Below are 23,708 nucleotides of genomic sequence, written 5' to 3' on the forward strand. Positions count from 1 at the left end.
GAGAGACAGAGACATGAGAGAGACATGAAGAGAGAGGGAGATACAGAGAGAGAGGCATGGAGAGAGAGAGGGGAGACATGGAGAGAGAGACATGTAAAGAGGGAGGGGAGAGAGGGAGAGAGTATGATATGAGAGACATGGAGAGAGGGAGACATGGAGAGAGGAAGGGGGAGAAAAAAGAGAGGGGGGAGAGAGAGATGTAGAGAGGGGGGAGTATGAGAGAAAAAGGGAGAGAGAGGGAAGGTACATTAGGGTGAAGAAAGAGTGAGGGAGAGAAAAGAGGAAATGTTGAGAAAGCATAAAGGGGAAAAAAGACAGGCAGGAAGAGGAAGAGAAGACGAGCAAGATTGTACGGTGGCTCAAGAGGTTCACTTTGTCAGACATACCCAACATGTACAAAAGAGGTTCAGTTAATCAGAAATACCACACAAGATTGTTTGTCAGGGTATTCCACACAAAATTGTTTGTCAGGGTATTCCTAGCTGTGAGAGAGATACAGATATCCCTAGCTGTGAGAGATACAGATATACCTAGCTGTGAGAGATACAGATATACCTAGCTGTGAGAGAGATACATATATTCCTAGCTGTGAGAGATACAGATATACCTAGCTGTGAGAGAGATACATATATTCCTAGCTGTGAGAGAGATACAGATATACCTAGCTGTGAGAGAGATACAGATATCCCTAGCTGTGAGAGATACAGATATACCTAGCTGTGAGAGATACAGATATACCTAGCTGTGAGAGATACAGATATACCTAGCTGTGAGAGATACAGATATACCTAGCTGTGAGAGAGATACATATATTCCTAGCTGTGAGAGATACAGATATCCCTAGCTGTGAGAGATACAGATATCCCTAGCTGTGAGAGATACAGATATTCCTAGCTGTGAGAGATACAGATATCCCTAGCTGTGAGAGATACAGATATCCCTAGCTGTGAGAGATACAGATATACCTAGCTGTGAGAGAGATACATATATTCCTAGCTGTGAGAGAGATACAGATATACCTAGCTGTGAGAGAGATACAGATATCCCTAGCTGTGAGAGATACAGATATACCTAGCTGTGAGAGATACAGATATACCTAGCTGTGAGAGAGATACATATATTCCTAGCTGTGAGAGATACAGATATACCTAGCTGTGAGAGAGATACATATATTCCTAGCTGTGAGAGAGATACAGATATACCTAGCTGTGAGAGAGATACAGATATCCCTAGCTGTGAGAGATACAGATATACCTAGCTGTGAGAGATACAGATATACCTAGCTGTGAGAGATACAGATATCCCTAGCTGTGAGAGATACAGATATACCTAGCTGTGAGAGAGATACATATATTCCTAGCTGTGAGAGAGATACAGATATACCTAGCTGTGAGAGAGATACAGATATCCCTAGCTGTGAGAGATACAGATATCCCTAGCTGTGAGAGATACAGATATACCTAGCTGTGAGAGAGATACATATATTCCTAGCTGTGAGAGAGATACAGATATACCTAGCTGTGAGAGATACAGATATACCTAGCTGTGAGAGATACAGATATACCTAGCTGTGAGAGAGATACATATATTCCTAGCTGTGAGAGATACAGATATCCCTAGCTGTGAGAGATACAGATATCCCTAGCTGTGAGAGATACAGATATACCTAGCTGTGAGAGAGGTACATATATTCCTAGCTGTGAGAGATACAGATATCCCTAGCTGTGAGAGATACAGATATCCCTAGCTGTGAGAGATACAGATATTCCTAGCTGTGAGAGATACAGATATCCCTAGCTGTGAGAGATACAGATATACCTAGCTGTGAGAGAGATACATATATTCCTAGCTGTGAGAGATACAGATATCCCTAGCTGTGAGAGATACAGATATACCTAGCTGTGAGAGAGATACATATATTCCTAGCTGTGAGAGATACAGATATACCTAGCTGTGAGAGAGATACATATATTCCTAGCTGTGAGAGATACAGATATCCCTAGCTGTGAGAGATACAGATATACCTAGCTGTGAGAGAGATACATATATTCCTAGCTGTGAGAGATACAGATATTCCTAGCTGTGAGAGATACAGATATACCTAGCTGTGAGAGAGATACAGATATCCCTAGCTGTGAGAGATACAGATATTCCTAGCTGTGAGATATACAGATATACCTAGCTGTGAGAGAGATACAGATATACCTAGCTGTGAGAGATACAGATATACCTAGCTGTGAGAGATACAGATATACCTAGCTGTGAGAGATACATATATACCTAGCTGTGAGAGATACAGATATCCCTAGCTGTGAGAGATACAGATATCCCTAGCTGTGAGAGATACAGATATACCTAGCTGTGAGAGAGATACAGATATCCCTAGCTGTGAGAGATACAGATATACCTAGCTGTGAGAGATACAGATATACCTAGCTGTGAGAGAGATACAGATATTCCTAGCTGTGAGAGATAAATATTCCTAGCTGTGAGATAGATACAGATATTCCTAGCTGTGAGAGATACAGATATACCTAGCTGTGAGAGAGATACAGGTATTCCTAGCTGTTAGAGAGATACAAGTATTACTAGCTGTTAGAGATACAGATATTCCTAGCTGTGAGAGATACAGATATTCCTAGCTGTGAGAGAGATACAGGTATTCCTAGCTGTGAGAGATACAGATATTCCTAGCTGTGAGAGAGATACAGGTATTCCTAGCTGTGAGAGATACAGGTATTCCTAGCTGTGAGAGAGATACAGGTATTCCTAGCTGTGAGAGATACAGGTATTCCTAGCTGTTAGAGATACAGATATTCCTAGCTGTGAGAGATACAGATATCCCTAGCTGTTAGAGAGATACAGACACTGTAGAAAGGAGGGGGGGGTATTAGGACTGAAACAAAAGACAAACACACGATTGGAGGGTGTGTGGGTTGTTGGAGTGTGGTGTGGTGGGGGGGGGATGCAGTGCTGCAGTTTGCCACAGCCCAGTGGTCACACACTGATATCATGCCTGTGTCAACAGCATGAATAAAACAGATGTAATAAAGAGTGGCCCTACTCCCTACAGAGTCTCTCTCTCTCTCTCTGCAAATGAGGTTGTCCTCCCTCCCTCCCATCGCTCTCCTCCTCTTCCCTTTGCTCTACAATTGTCTTTCTCTCCCTCACTCTCCATCTTTCTTTCTCCGTCTCTCTCATCCAGTGTGTCCCTGGGGCATGGCGGCTAGACTGAGCGCGGCGGCAGAGCTGTCCACACTCCAAAGCAGAGGAGAGAAGCGGGGAGGTGTTGTGTGTGTGTGTGTGTGTGTGTGTGTGTGTGTGTGTGTGCAAGAAGTGGCACCAGCGGCAGCGTCGCTAACCCCCCCCCCCCCCCTAGTGTCATCATCGAACACGATGGACAGCTAAGAGAGTGAGTGTGTGTGTGTGTGTGTGTGTGTGTGTGTGTGTGTGTGTGTGTGTGTGTGTGTGTGTGTGTGTGTGTGTGTGTGTGTGTGTGTGTGTGTGTGTGTGTGTGTGTGTGCGGAGGCTGCAGAGCTGGCTGTCATGGGCAACATGAAGCAAAATAAAGAGAGAAATTACACAGCAGCCTGCAGCAGTGTCATGTTACACAGGGAGGGATGAACAGAGACATGTTACACAGGGAGGGATGAACAGAGACATGTTACACAGGGATGGATGAACAGAGACATGTTACACAGGGAGGGATGAACAGAGACATGTTACACAGGGAGGGATGAACAGAGACATGTTACACAGGGAGGGATGAACAGAGACATGTTACACAGGGAGGGATGAACAGAGACATGTTACACAGAGAGGGATGAACAGAGCCATGTTACACAGAGGGATGAACAGAGCCATGTTACACAGAGGGATGAACAGAGCCATGTTACACAGGGAGGGATGGATCACGTGTTTAGGAAGTTGATGCAAGTTGAGTGAGGCTCAAGTGTGATGAGCGTGTGTGTGTGTGTGTTTGCATGCTTGCTTGTGTGCAGATGTGTGTTAAGTGTACATCCTTTGCATATATTTTGCAGCGTATAGTGTGTATGTCATCTACTAGTTATGCAGTTATTTGTGATAGTGATAGTGAGTTTCATCAACAGGCTGCTGATATGACTACCAGATTTGAAAATCGATCGTATAATCCAGATGCAGTGGCAAGGGCACGTAATAAGGCACAGACACTTAATAGGTCTGATTTGCTCAAGAAAAGTAGACGACGGAACGAGTCTCAGTCCCGCCCCTTCTTTGTGACCCAATATAGCACAGCAGCGGGACACGTTAAGCGCATCATTAATGCGAACTGGCCCATTATTGATAGTGACCCCACTCTCAGACAAGTGTTCCCTCAACCTCCATTTTTTTCTTTCAGACGTGCTCCAACATTAAGAGACAAATTAGTTCATAGCTACCTTCCTCCCGCGACTAAGGAGTCTTGGCTTAGGAGACCTATTGGAACCTACAAATGTATGAATTGTCCACACTGTGTCAACGTCATACAAACCAAGACATTCACTGACTTTAAATCTCAGCGATCATACAAGATTAATGACTTTATTAACTGTAATACCACTCATGTCATTTATCGCTTGTCATGTACTTGTCCTGGCATCTTCTATGTAGGTCGTACCAAGCGGCGTCTGCGGGATCATTTAGCTGAACACAAATACGCCATCAGAACCAAAAATCATGTTTATCCCATAGCCAGACATTTCACAGAAGTACACAACAATAACGATTCTATACTGAAAATTGTGGGCATTGAACATATCAAACATCTTATTAAGGGCGGAGACCGCATCCGCAAACTCAATCAGAGGGAAACATTCTGGATTCATAGCCTTGACGCTCTTAATGCCCCTGGGCTAAATGAGGATATTGACTTCATGTGTTATCTTTGATTTCTATCCTATATGTTTATTGCCATTGTATTGTGTGTATTCTTTGTACCTTACATAGGCTACATAGGCTATTATATTTTTCTGTATATTGCTTACTGATTATTTATCTATGCTTATAGCCTGTTTGATATATATTTTTTTATTTTTCTACACTGTCACTGATTGATGGCTCCGCCCTAGCGTGTGCCTTCCAATCATCACTCGGTTCAATCATTTGGTGTTTATTGCTTGATTGTTTCACCTGACACTCACCTGTGGGTATTTAAGGGGGTGATGTGTTTGTACATTTTACTCTAATCCTGATGAAGACCGCTATGGTCGAAACATGTTGATTAGATTTTAAATGACTTAGCCACCTTTAATAAAGGCCTTTTAACCATCTTCCCTCTGGATTTTACATCTTTTTGAGTGCCTGGATCGACTCTCTTCTCTGAACTCTGCATTCCCGGTGATCCAAGAGCACCTTAACCTATATTGAACTGAGCTAACCAAGTTCTCCCTTTTGAGCACCTGGTTGTTTTTTCTCCTTTTTTTCTCCTGCTTACTAGTTATGCATACTCGAGTGCAACATTGCTATAACATTGTGCTTCACGCAGAAAAATACTAATTGTATGTATGCGAGTATGTATGTGAGTATGTGTGTGTGAGTATGTATGTGTGTGTGAGTATGTACGTGTATGTGAGTATGTGCATAGTGTACCCTTCCCTCCCCTCCCACTCTACGCTGATAGGATACAAGCAAATGCCTATAGTTTAGACGACAAACTAGAGAACAAAAATTTGAGATATTCAGCCCAGCATGGGCTTCACCATTACTACACATCTCATTCCCACCTCTTCCAGTGGGATGACCCCAGCGCTGGATCTGATTGGCTTTTTACTGTGTGTCTCTCCAATGTTTTGTGTGTGTGTGGAGTGTTGTGTAAATATGAATGCTATCATGCCTGCCTTTGTGGAGGAAGCACCTTTAAGCATGTGTAAGTGTTTTTAAGGTGTGTATGTTTGAGGACTCATTGTTCTGAACTTCATCACTTGATGGCTACAGCTACATGAGAGCATTCCTGTGCTTCATAGGAAGACCAAACCTACATCAGTAAAACTATGGACAGGGAGCAAGACATGAGACACAGGATGTGGAAAGGAGCAGAGACTGACAGGAGGGGGTGTTCTGTGAGGACATCTGTGAGTTGTCCCACTGCTAGCATGATCCAATGCAGTGTTTATTTGCATCAGCTACATCAATGTATCCATCCCTCAAAGATCAGTCAGGAACCAAACTTTGAACAACAACAACTTATGGGTGCAGTGTAATAATGTAGTCTCTCTCTCCCTCTCTCCCCTCTCTCTCTCTCTCTCTCTCTCTCTCCCTCCCTCTCCCTCTCTCTCTCTCACCCCCTCTTCTCCTCCTCCTCCTCCTCCTCCTCCTCCTCCTCCTCCTCCTCCTCCTCGAGGGCTGCTGTGTAAAGATGGCTATCAGCCACCAACCAGTGATTAAAGAGGTGGCTCACTAAACTATGATCAATGGCAATTACACACAGCCACTAATCAATTACACAGCTGCTAATCAATTACACAGCCACTAATCAGGCCAGGGGAGCAACACACACACCTACTTTCCCCATACACTGCATTTCTACCTTCCATCTCTAAAGATACACACAGCAACTCGGATGGGACAACATTGCCTCTGGAGTGTTGCTTTAATCACACGCACCACTCTCTTTCTCTCTGAAGCTAGAACCCGGAGAGAGAACCACCCAACACTGGGGCCGTTCCACAGAGAGAACCATCCAAACCTGGGGCCGCTCCACAGAGAGAACCACCCAACACTGGGGCCGTTCCACAGAGAGAACCATCCAAACCTGGGGCCGTTCCACAGAGAGAACCATCCAAACCTGGGGCCGCTCCACAGAGAGAACCACCCAACACTGGGGCCGTTCCACAGAGAGAACCATCCAAACCTGGGGCCGTTCCACAGAGAGAACCATCCAAACCTGGGGCCGCGCCACAGAGCGAACCACCCAAACCTGGGGTTGCGCCACAGAGAGAACCACCCAAACCTGGGGCCGCTCCACAGAGAGAACCACCCAAACCTGGTGCCGCTCCAAAGAGAGAACCACCCAAACCTGGGGCCGCGCCACAGAGAGAACCACCCAAACCTGGGGCCGCGCCACAGAGAGAACCACCCAAACCTGGGGCCGCTCCACAGAGAGAACCACCCAAACCTGGGGCCGCTCCACAGAGAGAACCACCCAAACCTGGGTCCGCTCCACAGAGAGAACCACCCAAACCTGGTGCCGCTCCACAGAGAGAACCACCCAAACCTGGGGCCGCGCCACAGAGAGAACCACCCAAACCTGGTGCCGCGCCACAGAGAGAACCACCCAGACCTGGGGCCGCTCCACAGAGAGAACCACCCAAACCTGGGGCCGCGCCACAGAGAGAACCACCCAAACCTGGGGCCGCTCCACACACAATGAATGCAGCACAGACTTTGTGGAGCCATAAAATATGACATTTCATCCTCACACCCAAATTAGGGTTCATATTCAGATCTGAACCAGCATTTAAACCTCAGTTGGGTGTAAGAGTCTGCACAAACATTTTATAGCCTCACAAAGACAGATTTTACATCCCAGTTACATTGCCGATTGGAGGGCTCTCTCTCCGATTTCTAGATTTATGAGAGAGTGGTGTGTGTTCACAAATACTGACTGAAGTGTCCCGGGACGGGAATAACTTAAAATGGGTGACATTCCCCTTAAAGGCGGTTAGAAGAAGTAGCAGGTGAACGAGGACAGGCTGTCCAGGCCGAGTGAGTCTTACCTTGGACAGGTCTCTGAAGTTGCTGGGTAGAGTGAGATCCAGCTCCGCTGAGTCATAGTTGGTGATGACCCACGGAAACACCGGGTACTGGTTCAGGTCATTATATGTACGACCTGGAGGAAGGGAGGGAGGTAGGAAGGAATTGACATTTTTATGCCAATATCGGTAGGCCGATAAAATCGGACATCCCTCATTTGAACATAGGCTGAACACCAGAGAGACTCTAGTGAAGATGTCATCAAGAGAACGATCCTGGAGCTGCTCCATAGACTGAATAGTGGAACAACCCATGGTGATCTTTACTGGAATATTGGTATATTTTCTGATTCAGAGTTGTAAGCCCTACATTTTTTTTTTTATCCACTTTTTCTCCCATTTTCTATATTTTCTCCCATCCCAATTTCGTATCATCCAATTCAACCCTCCCCTGTCACGGTCACGGATGCCGTTTCTTGCCTCCCACAAGCCGGCTGCAATGTGGACTAAGTCATACATAGCACAAGTCCCCTCCGGTACTTGAGGTAACAGCAGTCGCATCTTTTCACCTGCGCAGCTCGATCTCTCAGTGGCGAGGAGTAACGCGTGGGAGGCTCACGCTGCCCCCGACACTTCCTGATTCTACTGCGCAGGCGCACCAACCGACCTGTAGGAGTCGCTGTCCACAACGCCCGATCCCCACCCTTCAGTTTCCCTTCCCGTAATACGGCCAATGTGTATTACTGTGGACAACCAGCTAAACTGAAAGCAAATGTGGAGCGCTGGGCTCGAACTGACGAGCCCAGCGTCTCCAGCATTTCGTGGCGAGTGCCTTGCCCACTACGCCACGTAGCCGCCCCTTAAGCCCTACATTTTAGGGGTGTAACGGTACACAAAAACCATGGTTTGGTACGTACCTCGGTTTTGAAGTCATGGTTTGGTACGGGTTTTCGGTACAGTGGGGGAATGTTTAAGTTTAAGTTTATTTATTTGGCTTTCCATGTTCCACTCAGGGGTGATGCAGTAACTGTTAAGTAGGGCTGTCAATGAATATTCTATATTCAAATTAATAATCGACTTGTTAAAAATATATATATATATATATATATATATATATATATATATATATATATATATATATATATATATATATATATATATTAGATTGTGGGCGTGGGCCTGAATGCGCTGCATTACGGATAGGAGACACGTGACTTCATTGAACTGAATACAACAACAACCGCGACCACCATCCCTCAGGGCAAAACGTTATTGAATAGAGAAAGAAGCGTCATGCAGGTCCCTAATGGTAAATACTATTTCCTGTTTCATGCCAAGGAAAATATATCAATTCATGTTTATCACACCTTGTTTGGAGGCGCGTTGAATGTCCGTTCTATATGCCGCAAACTATCATTAATTTGATCTCCGAGTGACAGCCCCTTCTCAATCTAGCACCAATCCTCCTCACACACAGAGAGAGAAGTTGTGTGTGTGTGTGTGCGTGTGTGTGTGTGTGTGTGTGTGCATTGGCCACACTATGAGGCTATGCTAAATTACAGATAATCTTTCAGTGTTGTGCGTGGGCTGAACGAACATCCGGCCCTTTGCGCAAGTTACATTTTGGGAAGGGGTGAACTTGGAGTTTTGAATACAATTCTGCACGGAAAAAAAAGTTCTGCACACGCGTTCCGTTGGTGGTTAACGTACCGTTGCATTCGGTTCAGTACGGACACGTGTACCGTTACACCCCTACTACATTTAAATAAAACTAATTTGGATGCAATACCTCAAACAAAGATTCTAATAGCCCACAAAGTCGGTCACAAATTCATCGTCAATGGACTAACTCCAAAGTGTCACTTGATGACATCATGAATTCAAGTCTTAGTGCTGTGATCTCCAGCTTGGGGAGACAGTTGTCTGTGTTTATACAGTAGATATTGATTTAACTGTCGAGAGATCATTGGAAGAATGTGCATTCCGTTTTAGGGAGGGATTATCCTTTTAACAAACAGTTGAACAGCAGACCATTGCTACCACAGTGTCAGCCCAGAGTCCTTCCTCACCAGAGATGGTGTTGAGGAAGATGAGATACTCAAAGTTGGAGATCTCCCGGCGCTGCCAGCGCTGCGTCATGTTGGAGGCTTTGTAGAGCTGCTTGGGACTGGCCAGAGAGATGCGTCTGAGGGAGACAAACAGACACGCAGATTAGACACTCACAAAAGAAACTTTTAATAACCTGTGAACTTTCCAGAATGTCAACAGAGAGGTTCAAGCGATCACTTGTTCCTGATGCGCTGAGACATTGGATTGAACTTACAGTCCGGATAAAGCCAATTCAGAGATTTGTTTCTAAACAGATCATAGGTAAAGATTGTTGTTGAAAAACATGTGAAAAGACTGAACTATGTAGTACTGAGAGTTAAACCGTTAAAAAAAAGAAATTGTGTTCAGGATCTTTTTTTGGGCGGGCCTGAAATCATGGCTCTATGACACAAACTAATGCTAACCGTTTCATGTAAGTGATTGGAAAATGCCAAAACAATTAGTGTCATACTTTGGGAGGTATAGTTAAATGAAAAAATAAAACAGATTTGGATAGTCTAATCTAGTTTGCTACAGTAGTTAGTAAATTAGTCAAGCTTTCTAACCAAGTAGAGTCCATTTCATAGATTTGGTAGTGCTAAACGTTTTAGTGACTGAATGGGAGAATAAAATGGCTCTTGAGCTGAAAGGGAGCTGCCAATCAAGCGTGATCTGACTGCACCCACACAATCCTTAAATGGTCTGAGCAGCCAGATGAGCTGTTTTTGAGCTGGGTTTTATAATAGTTAATGTTTTTTAATCATTCAAATGTGGCTGGGTGGTTAATAACACATTTCTGTGGTGTGACAAACACAGAACACATTCATTTTCACTTTCCCCCGACAATCAAATTGACGCATTATGCATGTATTTTTTGTATGTTCCTGATGTTAGCCTTCTGTTCCATCTGTGTGAGTAGTGTCCGATTGTCTTCCGTTGTTTATGTTGTCTCACTTGTGCTAAAGTATTGATACAAATTTCCCATTGTGGGTTCAATGAAATGCTACTATCACTATTGACTACCACAACCCGTACAAATACTACTACTACTACTACCACTACTACCATTCACTACCACGACCCATACAAATACTACTACTACTACCACTACTACCATTCACTACCACGACCCATACAAATACTACTACTACTACCACTACTACCATTCACTACCACGACCCATACAAATACTACTACTACTACCACTACTACCATTCACTATCACGACCCATACAAATACTACTACTACTACCACTACTACCATTCACTACCACGACCCATACAAATACTACCACTACTACCATTCACTACCACGACCCATACAAATACTACTACTACTATCACTACTACCATGACCGTACAAATACTACTACTACTATCACTACTACCATGACCGTACAAATACTACTACCATTTACTACCACGACCTGTACAAATACTACTACCATTCACTACCACGACCCGTACAAATACTACTACTACCATCACTACTACCATTCATTATCACAACCCATACTAATACTACTACTACTACTACCACCACTAATTGTACCACAACTAATAATACTACTACTAATACCACCATCACTGGTATTACAACAACAACAACAACTCCCCACCAGTTACTACTACTGGTATTACTACTATTACTACTACTGGTATTACTACTCTTACTACTACTGGTATTATTACTATTACTACTACTGGTATTACTACTCTTACTACTACTGGTATTATTACTATTACTACTACTGGTATTACTACTATTACTACTACTGGTATTACTAATATTACTACTACTGGTATTACTACTATTACTGGAATTACTACTATTACTACTACTGGTATTACTACTATTACTACTACTGGTATTATTACTATTACTGGAATTACTACTATTACTACTATTATTACAACTGGTATTACTACTATTACTACTACTGGTATTACTACTATTACTGGTATTATTACTATTACTGGTATTACTACTATTACTGGAATTACTACTATTACTACCATTACTACTACTGGTATTACTACTATTACTACTACTACTGGTATTACTACTATTACTGGAATTACTACTATTACTACTATTACTACTACTGGTATTACTACTATTACTACTACTGGTATTATTACTATTACTGGAATTACTACTATTACTACTATTATTACAACTGGTATTACTACTATTACTACTACTGGTATTACTACTATTACTACTACTGGTATTCTTACTACTATCCCTTTGTGTATTGAAGTGCTCCGTTATTCGTTTGCACTGGGTTCATCCTGCTAAGAAGTAGCATGAAGTCAGTGGCACACTAAGTTGAACCTTTTATTAATCCCCTTGGGGAGATCCGTCCTCTGCATTTGGACCCATCATAACTATTTAGGAGCAGTGTTGTGATGCCAGTACCTTGGTCAAGGGCAATGACAGGAAACATAGCATGCATGTCTTTGATGGATACAAGTCGCTTAACTAACACTAAGCAGAGCCTTAGACCTTATTAAACCTCAACCGCACAAACGTCTGTATATTAAATATTTATTGAACTTTGGTTCTCGCTAATTAAGAAGAAAAATATGCAGCAAATAGGGGGTTGAATAGACATGCCAACATGCACATGTGTGTGTGACGTGTGTGTGTGTGTGTGTGTGTGCGTGCGTGTGTGTGTGTGCGCACACAAAACACAGGCCCCTGGAGCATGATATATGCAAGTGGGACTCAAATAAATGACTCCCAATCCAATTAAAACAAAAGAAAATGATGGAATTAATCACTGTCACAATGTAAGATTATAGTCATTAGGCCACAAAGTGAAAACACGCCCTTTTTCCAAACACCAATTTACCCCAAACAACACGTGTGGCGCTCACTTTCAATGCCATCATCATGTGATAACGTGTGTTAAATACAGTTATGCTTTCCTTCTGCATCACCATCTTTCTGTATAATCTATTTCAAATGTCTCAATGTCAGATATTTGGCCGTGAGGTCGTAGGGACAGCAGGGCACTCCGGATTGGCTGAGGCTCTGTGGAAGTTGCGGTCGTATGGGAGACGCATGACCTGTTATGTTATACAATGGTTGAAATGCAGTTGTGTGCATCTATGGCTGATCTGTGGTCAGTCGATGCCTGTGCTTGTGTTGGTGTGAGAGTTGGCCTGCCCTGTACAGCTGTCCTGAGGTCAAAGAACCAAGCCCCCCCCCCCTAACACTACATTGATTAATGGGTCTGACCCAAACACACACAAATGTTCCCTCACCCACGTATACACACTCTCCAACATCCACAACGCGCTCATTACAGAATGCACTCGCTCACCCAGAACTGGATCACGCTGCCATCACTCTTGTGCATGAGCAGAATAACATGGGAAGATGGTATGTCATGAATGATGTCAACAACACTTCCTGTTTGACCCACGACACAACGCAGACGACTGAAGAGAACAGGTTTGCCCTCACTTGGCATTTCTTTACCTTTCCACTGGGTCTGGGTCTCGCACGAGGGTGGAAAGTAACTATTACTTACTGTACTAATAATTCTGAGGTGATTTACTTTTTACTCCATTTTAGGGTATTTTGTACTTTTACTCCACTGAATTTTGCGGAACCCCTCAGCTATAGTTACTTTAGGAAGGAAAAAGGGTTTGCATACAGAACATGTGATGATATGTTGATGAAATTAATGCTTTTTCAAACCTGTCAATCTAAGAAGTAGTCATAAAACAGGACCACCTATAACTTGAACAACCTCTCCAATCCCAGAGATGAATCACTCACTACTGACATACAAGAACCTCATAAAGAATCTGCACTTTCCCTTTCCATACTTAAGTACATTCAATATAAAATACTTTTCTACTGTAGTACAATTTTAAATGGCGGACTTGTACTTTTACCTGAGTGCTATTCTATCAGGGTATTTATACATTTGTACCTAAGTAAAGGAATTGTGTGTTTTTTTCCAGCGCTGGTGTCGAGTACAGATATAACAGCAATCAAGCACACAAGAGGGGCATATGAGGAGAGGAAATGACAAGAAGTAGGAGGAGAAGGAGAAGGAGGAGGAGAAGGAGGAGGAGAAGGATGAGGGGGAGGAGAAGGAGAATAAGGAGAAGGATGAGAAGAAGGAGGAGGGGAAGAAGGAGGAGGAGAATGAGAAGGAGAATAAGGAGGAGGAGGAGAATAACGAGGAGGAGGAGAATGAGAAGGAGGAGAATGAGAATAAGGAGAAGGGGAAGAAGGAGAAGGGGAAGAAGGAGGAGAAGGAGAATAAGGAGGAGGAAAATAACGAGGAGAAGGAGGAGAATAAGGAGAAGGAGGATAATAAGGAGAAGTGGAAGAAGGATGAGGAGGAGAAGGAGAAGAAGGAGGAGGAGAAGGAGAAGAATGAGGAGGAGGAGAAGGAGGCTCCTGGCTCCTGTGAGCCTGCCTGGTGAGAGCTGCTATTTGTTTCACAAGAAGGAGATAAATAAATAGGGTGGACTGTGTTTGTGTTGAAGCCAATTAGAGGAGAGAGAGGTGGGGGAGCTGGCCCTCTCTACACCTTCTGTTTGTTTGTGTACGTGGGATAGAGAGATGAGAGAGAGAAAGAGAAAGAGAAGGAGAGAGACAGAGAGACTTATCATTTCAAGGTGTAAATGGAATAACCATTATTTACTTTCTGTAATTATTTTATTCCGTTCCTTCTCTCCATTAGCCGTTTATTTTCTGTGCTAGCGTGGAACAGCTAGACGTGAGCAGTAAGATGTGGAACGTTAGCGTCAGCAGACTAGTATTGTTTCAGTGTGGTTAGTATCAACCAACATTATTTGGACTGTGGGCCACTAACGAAAGCAAAGTTTGTATTTGAATCTTAAGTATGAATGATTTAACAGGTGGATTCAAAGGAAGCAATTACAGTGTGTTATGTCTGTGTGTAAGTGTGTTATGTCTGCGTGTATATATGTACATGTATATACAGTATATGTGTGTGCGTGTGTGTGTGTCTGACCTGGTCTGGGGAAGGCCAAAGTTGGTGCCCACGCCAACACGAGGAAGACAGTGGACCACCCTCTTGACGGTGGCCACGTCTGGGAAGCTTAACATGACGGCCGCTGTAGAGACAGAGAGAGAGACGTCACATGCTGTATTCCTTCACACACTGTCACACCCTGGACACCATCACACACACCCTGGACACCATCACACACACACACACACACACACACACACACACACACACACACACACACACACACACACACAGGTGTGGCCTCTTATTCTTAGGCTTCATCAGGCTGCAGTAAAGAAGCCAACAAGTATCGTGTTCATTCTCACTCGGGGCATGACAGGATATTGAATATTAAAATGTAAAAAATATATATATATAAATATATAGCTCGTCAGGGCATCCTGGTGGCACAGTGGACTAAAGTCTAGACAATGTCCCGGTTCAAAACCCACTTATGACCGCTGTTACATTACACCCTGCCCTTCCCGCCATCTAATAAAGTGGTAACATCTTAACCCGTTTAGACCTGAAACGCCTGCTAATAATGCATTATATAGCCTGCATATACACACAAATGTGATTCCCGGATTCAATGGGTTAAAGATATGTAATAGATATATAAATAATATGTAATGCTGTCAAACAGCAACCTCTAGGTAAAACAGCCGCGCTTCGCATTGTATTTTGTTTACATTTTCTTGTTTTAGTCTGATGTGTGGGTAGGGGAGGGGTTGCTACTGCTGGCCACGCCTCAGGTTCTGCCAAGAGAGGTGTATGGTGATGTAAGAAAACATTTATATTCTTTTTCCCTTTTTGAGTCAAGCAAAAAGTTCTTATTCATTTGATCTGATTCTTTGAGTGTTTTCAGTAACTTGCAGGTCATTCGACTCATAACAACACATGACATAATGGTTGATTATGATTATGTATGAAGGTAGGTGATGTCTTACTTCTGTTGGCCATGAAGATCTCCAGGGCGCTGTTCTGCAGCAGGTAGCGTCTGGAGAACACAGCACGGATCTCTGTGAAGAGCCATTTCCCATGGAGACCCTCTGTGTAGGCCAGAATCTGGAGAGGAGAGGAGGTGGTACAGAATAATAAGGAGAGGAGATAAATAAATAAAATAAAACAAGACAAGAAAGAAATTAAGAAACAAGAGATGATAAAGGAGGTATTGGTAGTAGGAGTAGAGAGCGAGAGCACGCGCGAGAGACAACATTATAGTTCATTCATCAACCTGTGACGTTGGTGTCGTCCTGAAACGGGACGATTAATGTCTAGTATTGATCAGTCTCCATGAAAAAGAGATCCCTTTAAGGAGAGAATGAGCCCTATTCAACCAGAGGAAGTGATGGAGGGAGACGTTTAAGTTCACTAAAAGCTCATCCGTATCCGCAGACAGCGGATATCCGATCATATCATAAAGTTGCACTATGCAAGATTGCACCGTCTATGAAGCCCGGTTCTATAATGCATTAGGAGTCGTACTTAAAACACATCATAACATCATGATTGCATTAATAGATAGACTTATACATACACACACATGCATGTACATACCATGACACATGCATAGAAGTATAATGTTTCATGATAACAGGATAATATTAGGGCTACATAGACATTTTTACCCAGAACAGGGATGTCTATAAACAAGTGGAGAAGAAACTAGAGCACAGCAGCACTGCATGGGCTGGTGTTTTTGACTGGAAGAAACAAAAGAAGAATTTATGCTAAGTAGCCTATTATACTATTCCATTTAATTCCATGAAGAAGGTCACTGACACACACAGGTTAAACAGTATTATGTTAAAGGTAGCTCCGGTGCCAAAATGCTAAAAACGAGGCTGAGCCTAATCTGTCTCCATGGAGACCGCGGCAGCTGTCAGAGTGACTTGTTCCGATGTCTGTCATAGTGTCTGACAGACCCAGATACTTTGGCCCCGCCCCTGCGATTCAAACTCCACGCTAATCCAGTATTTAGCCTCAGTGCTGACCCCCTTAGCGTTGCTTTGTTGACTAGCTTTACATTTTCACCCTCTCCCCTTTGTTTCAAAGGGTTTTAACGATGAAGGGTATTAGAAGAGATCTAAGGCACCGAAGGAAAAAGGTCACTTTAGGTTGTCACAAGTGGAGTTCAGAAGCTATTTACGGTATTAATAAAAAAAATATTCAAATGTCAAGCTAGCAAGCTAGGACTAGCGTTAGCTTCAAGGAGCTCATTAAGGGAAGGTGACAGTGGAGGGTAGCAGCTGGGGCCTGGAGCGGAGGACAGCCCCTCTCCTCTCTCTCTGAGGAATAAGACCTGCCCGCATCGCAGTCTCACTTCAAAGTCTCTGGAGTTCAATTAAATGTGGATTAGTGGCTTGGAGGAGCCGTCTGGGGCGGCTTCCCTGACGGGGGCCCAAGACGACCAGTACCAGTCCACCATCAGCCTAGCCATGGCAACCCTGCCGCTCCCCACTACAGCCGCTCCCACTACAGCCGCTCCCATGGTGAAGAACAGGGTTCTTCTGCACAGCCGTAGGGAAAGCTATGTGTGCTTTTTTTTTTTGCACAAGGATGAGCAAAATTGCTAATTATTTAGCTCTCGGCTCATTGATTTTTGCACTTTCTTGTTTGCTATTTTGACACATTTTGACTGCTATTGTAGCACCACGATGGGCTCTTTGGATCTAATGGATCAAATGTGCCATTGTCTCTGTAGCTCTACTGTATATACATGTGTCTCTGTAGCTCTACTGTATATACATGTGTCTCTGTATCTCTACTGTATACATGTGTCTCTGTAGCTCTACTGTATATACATGTGTCTCTGTAGCTCTACTGTATATACATGTGTCTCTGTAGCTCTACTGTATGTGCATGTGTCTCTGTAGCTCTACTGTATACATGTGTCTCTGTAGATCTACTGTATATACATGTGTCTCTGTAGCTCTACTGTATATACATGTGTCTCTGTAGCTCTACTGTATATACATGTGTCTCTGTAGCTCTACTGTATATACATGTGTCTCTGTAGCTCTACTGTATATACATGTGTCTCTGTAGCTCTACTGTATACATGTGTCTCTGTAGCTCTACTGTATACATGCGTCTCTGTAGCTCTACTGTATACACATGTGTCTCTGTAGCTCTACTGTATATACATGTGTCTCTGTAGCTCTACTGTATATACATGTGTCTCTGTAGCTCTACTGTATACATGTGTCTCTGGAGCTCTACTGTATACATGTGTCTCTGTAGCTCTACTGTATGTGCATGTGTCTCAAGAGATCCACAGTGAAACAAGGTGTTACTACTGTACCATGTAATTGTGTGCACCAAACAACACCGCCACACCATAAAAACATGAAGGGAGAACGTGTGTGTGTGTGTGTGTGTGTGTGTGTGTGTGTGTGTGTGTGTGTGTGTGTGTGTGTGTGTGTGTGTGTGTGTGTGTGTGTGTGACAGAGTCTGATATCTCTGCTCTCTCTGAAGACAGGGTGGCCGTCAAGTTCACATATGAACATATTAGGGATGGGCATTTTTAAGAAGAATCCAGATCGATTGATCGCAATTTTTTTTTAAGGGAACCAATAAACAGTTATAATCTTACACATACATGTGAAACAAATATGTAAAAAAAAATATATATATATACGTTTTTTTTCATAAAAATTATTAATAATTTATGATGGATTTTTCTCATAGCTACGAGTAATCGATAATAGATTACTCATGCCCATCCCTAGAAAATATGTCCCTAAAACACACCCTGATATTTCATATAATTTATTTAACTTCCAACCATACCTACTTCCTGATTTGGGATATACATTTTTTTTTTTTTTTTTTACTGTTGCCGAGTGGATGCTGCAATAATAACCTTTCACATCTGAAAAGGTGGTAGGTGGGTGGGGGTGAGGGGTTCAGTTAATTCCAGCCTTTGGACTCTACCGATAGCTCTCACATACAAGCAGCTTTCTCCGTGTTGCTCAGGGGCCAGATTGATTAAGTAGCATTCTCGGATGATCCCGTAGATGGATATGACAGTACCAGAGGCGGCCAGATATCATATCTTCACCCGACCCTGATGCATCTCTCAGAACGCTGTAAATAACTCCCTCCCACGATCACCCCCACCCCGCTATCGGTCCAGTCGCCCTTTCCCTTGCAGATGAAAAAGCTGGCATGGGTGACACAGGGCACTATAAACTAGCTCACGGTGAAATGCTTGCGCCGTTCCGGGGTGTGGCGGGACACATTACAGTGGTGTGGAAGGTTATCGTCTGAGCTATTGTCTGGAGTTATGGCGACTGCACAAGCTTCCTCTGCGATGGATGGTAATAGTCGGAGATCCGAATCAGTCCGACTCTCTCAGACACATTGTACATGAAGAGTAGGGGAATGAAGGTATATATTCCAACAGGGGAATGAGATACTACTACAGCTGCTAGTACTACCAATATGAAGTGGTATGTGGGGGAAAAAACACAAAGAAGAAACACAAAGTGTGGTTGGTTTGTTTTGTTTACCATTTTATAAAAGCATCAGAAGATAAGGGGACAAATCTTTACTCTCCCTTTAAATTTTGAGAACTTTCTAATGACGATGTCACAATGGCTGCTGGATTCTTAGGAAAAATTCAGCCAAAAACAGAAACAACTGAAATAATGAAATGTTTTTTTCAGTTAATGAATTGCAAAACATATTTACAAATGATAAAGTAAGAGCAAAAAAGCCGGGTTTACAACATGAAGGCTTAAAAAAGATGCAGAAACGTAAACATTTCCTCGTCTGCACCCCCCCCCCCCCCCCTACATAGATTTCATATAAAATGGCAAACGGTGAAAAATGAAAATTGAAATGATAAAAGGGTATGAGGAAAGATGAAAGCCTGTATGAGGGAAGCTTCAAAGCTTAAGCTATCTTCGCTCTCGCGTGCCCGCTTGATTGGTTTAATATGAAATATAGCTTCCTTGTTGCCCCGTTTCAAGTGGAGCGATGCCTATTGATTCAGGTCCCTGACTTCCAGAGATGAATTTCAAAGTGACACGCAAGAGGACGCAGCCAAACAGAAAAACAAAGGGACTAGTCTCCACGGTGAAGGTTCCTCTCTCTCTCTCTCTCTCTCTCTCTCTCTCTCTCTCTCTCTCTCTCTCTCCTTTCAACCTGTTTGTGAGCCGGGCTGCTGCTCATTTCTGAAGCATTGTCGTTTGTCTCTGTCAGACGCCCCAAACGACAGCAGAATGAAGAGGGACACATGAAGAGAGACGCAGTGACACACACACACACACACACACACACACACACACACACACACACGTCTCTCCAAAGGAGCAAACACACGTACACAATTACACACTCGTTCTCTCACAGACACACACCATCTCTCTCTGGTCTCTCCAAAGGAGCAAACACGCATACACACTCGTTCTCTCACAGACGCACACACACACACACACACACTCTCTCTCTCTGGTCTCTCCAAAGGAGCAAACACACATACACACTCGTTCTCTCACAGACGCACACACACAATCTCTCTGGTCTCTCCAACAGACACAAACCTCCACCTCTAACTCTTGCAGACGATGCCAACAGACCCTCCATCATCCTCACCAAAACACACCGTGGCCCACTGTCCCTCTCCATCCACAGCCTGTTCACAAGCAGGGCCAGTGTCAAACTGGAGGCACGTTGTTGGACGTGGAGGAGGAACAGAATGAACTGAGACTAAGGGAGGGGGGGTCGAGGGGGACAACAGAGCAGCTATCAGGGTCACGTTTCAAAGATAAATGAGGCTCTCAGAAGCCATGCTCGTTGGCCAAGCTGTGTGTGTGTGTGTGTGTGTGTGTGTGTGTGTGTGTGTGTGTGTGTGTGTGTGTGTGTGCGTGCGTGCAGGTGTGTTTTTAAAAACAGTCACATTACAACACTGTAATCATTGAACACTATATTATAAACATCAAATAATACAAAACATAAAATAGCAAAAAATCTACGTGAGATGAAAAAAAAAGAAGATACATTTAAAAAAAGATAATAATATATATATATATATATATACACACAGTATATATTTTTTAAAGTGTATTAAAAAAAAATCACATTTTACCATTTGGTGTAATGCAGTGTAGCGTCTTGGAGGGAAAATGAGGTGATTGAAGTTCAATTTGTAGCCGGTTATTAAGCGTTTCCGCTCGGCTGCCTCGGTTAAAGGATAATGGATGAGGGATTTATCATTACCTTTTTGGTCAAATGAAGTGGTGGGAGATAAGGTGATGAAATTAATGAGCGGGAGGAAGAGAGGTGATCCATCACTATCAAGCACACGCGGTGGGGAGAAGAAATACAACACAGAATAAAACCTGTGGACTTATCAGCGTGTGGGATTGCTTTTTAGCTTTGTATTTCCCAAAAGCCAATCACACCGTCCCTGCTATTGTGCGTGCACACACATGTACATACGCACGTACACGTACACACACACACACACACACACACTCAGACTCAGACTCTGCCTCAAAACGCAGACAAAGATAAATTAAAGTATGGTCCCTTTGGGCGGGTGAGGGTGGGGGTTTAAGGATGTAATATATGTATGTCCATATGTAAGTGTGTGTGTACGCATGTATGTATATATGTTACAATAGCAAATGTCCCTAACGGACTGACTCCCCATTGTTGAAACACGCATGCGTGGGTGTCATGGCCGGGTGCAGCTACACTAGCTGTGAGTGTCATGGCCGGGTGCAGCTACACTAGCTGTGAGTGTCATGGCCGGGTGCAGCTACACTAGCTGAGAGTGTCATGGCCGGGTGCAGCTTCACTAGCTGAGAGTGTCATGGCCGGGTGCAGCTACACTAGCTGAGAGTGTCATGGCCGGGTGCAGCTACACTAGGTGTGAGTGTCATGGCCGGGTGCAGCTACACTAGCTGAGAGTGTCATGGCCGGGTGCAGCTTCACTAGCTGAGAGTGTCATGGCCGGGTGCAGCTACACTAGCTGTGAGTGTCATGGCCGGGTGCAGCTTCACTAGGTGAGAGTGTCATGGCCGGGTGCAGCTACACTAGCTGAGAGTGTCATGGCCGGGTGCAGCTACACTAGCTGAGAGTGTCATGGCCGGGTGCAGCTACACTAGCTGAGAGTGTCATGGCCGGGTGCAGCTACACTAGCTGAGAGTGTCATGGCCGGGTGCAGCTACACTAGCTGTGAGTGTCATGGCCGGGTGCAGCTACACTAGCTGAGAGTGTCATGGCCGGGTGCAGCTACACTAGCTGAGAGTGTCATGGCCGGGTGCAGCTACACTAGCTGAGAGTGTCATGGCCGGGTGCAGCTACACTAGCTGAGAGTGTCATGGCCGGGTGCAGCTACACTAGGTGAGAGTGTCATGGCCGGGTGCAGCTTCACTAGCTGAGAGTGTCATGGCCGGGTGCAGCTACACTAGCTGAGAGTGTCATGGCCGGGTGCAGCTACACTAGCTGAGAGTGTCATGGCCGGGTGCAGCTACACTAGCTGAGAGTGTCATGGCCGGGTGCAGCTACACTAGCTGTGAGTGTCATGGCCGGGTGCAGCTACACTAGCTGAGAGTGTCATGGCCGGGTGCAGCTACACTAGCTGAGAGTGTCATGGCCGGGTGCAGCTACACTAGCTGAGAGTGTCATGGCCGGGTGCAGCTACACTAGCTGAGAGTGTCATGGCCGGGTGCAGCTACACTAGCTGAGAGTGTCATGGCCGGGTGCAGCTACACTAGCTGAGAGTGTCATGGCCGGGTGCAGCTACACTAGGTGCGAGTGTCATGGCCGGGTGCAGCTACACTAGCTGAGAGTGTCATGGCCGGGTGCAGCTACACTAGCTGAGAGTGTCATGGCCGGGTGCAGCTTCACTAGCTGAGAGTGTCATGGCCGGGTGCAGCTTCACTAGCTGAGAGTGTCATGGCCGGGTGCAGCTACACTAGCTGAGAGTGTCATGGCCGGGTGCAGCTTCACTAGCTGAGAGTGTCATGGCCGGGTGCAGCTACACTAGCTGAGAGTGTCATGGCCGGGTGCAGCTTCACTAGCTGAGAGTGTCATGGCCGGGTGCAGCTACACTAGGTGTGAGTGTCATGGCCGGGTGCAGCTACACTAGCTTAGAGTGTCATGGCCGGGTGCAGCTACACTAGCTGAGAGTGTCATGGCCGGGTGCAGCTTCACTAGCTGAGAGTGTCATGGCCGGGTGCAGCTTCACTAGGGGCTAAATCCACAAAGAATGGATTGCACGGAGCAAGTTGCACCCTTACTTAAAATTCATTATGAATTGAAAATGGGGGACCCTGATGTAAACAAGACGAAAGTCTCTCTAGTCTGCATCCCCTTAACAATTGTGTGTATTGAGCCGTACTGTATTGTACCCATTCTGCAATCTGTTAATAAAATTGTCATTCAATCAATCACCATGCAGATTGATTGATTGAATGAACATTTTACTTACTGTCCTCTCTGTTAGACCAGAGAGCTGCGGCCCAGCACACCCTGACGTACTGAAAAGCTCTGGCTAACTCCAAGCCTGGTTTAATACACCTCATCTGGAGCATCCACATGTGGACCACGACTTATAACCCTTATCCCAGTTCCTCACCCCTACCTCCCCCTTAAACCTCATTCTCCTAACCCTCCTCACCCACATTCTCTCTCCATCCCTCCCCCTTAAACCTCATTCTCCTAACCCTCCTCACCCACATCCTCTCTCCATCCCTCCCCCTTAAACCTCATTCTCCTAACCCTCCTCACCCACATCCTCTCTCCATCCCTCCCCCTTAAACCTCATTCTCCTAACCCTCCTCACCCACATCCTCTCTCCTTGTTAAACCTCTTTCTCTTAACCTTCCTCATTCCCCTCCTTCCTCTCTCCCTCCCCCTTAAACCTCCCTTTCCTAACCCTCTTGAC

General features: G+C 44.5%; 1 protein-coding gene across 1 annotated transcript in view; it reads right to left on the reverse strand.

The window, feature by feature from the left end:
• Positions 1-23,708, reverse strand: part of lrba (LPS-responsive vesicle trafficking, beach and anchor containing) — a 622,382-nt gene that overhangs the window by 135,620 nt on the left and 463,054 nt on the right. Inside the window, 4 exon segments of the mRNA XM_084317903.1 lie at positions 7,734-7,846; positions 9,779-9,894; positions 14,804-14,906; positions 15,754-15,871. Coding sequence (XP_084174029.1) covers positions 7,734-7,846; positions 9,779-9,894; positions 14,804-14,906; positions 15,754-15,871 — 450 coding nt within the window.

This window comes from Notolepis coatsorum (genome assembly GCF_963971535.1).
Source record: "Notolepis coatsorum genome assembly, chromosome: 7".
Lineage (NCBI taxonomy): Eukaryota > Metazoa > Chordata > Actinopteri > Aulopiformes > Paralepididae > Notolepis > Notolepis coatsorum.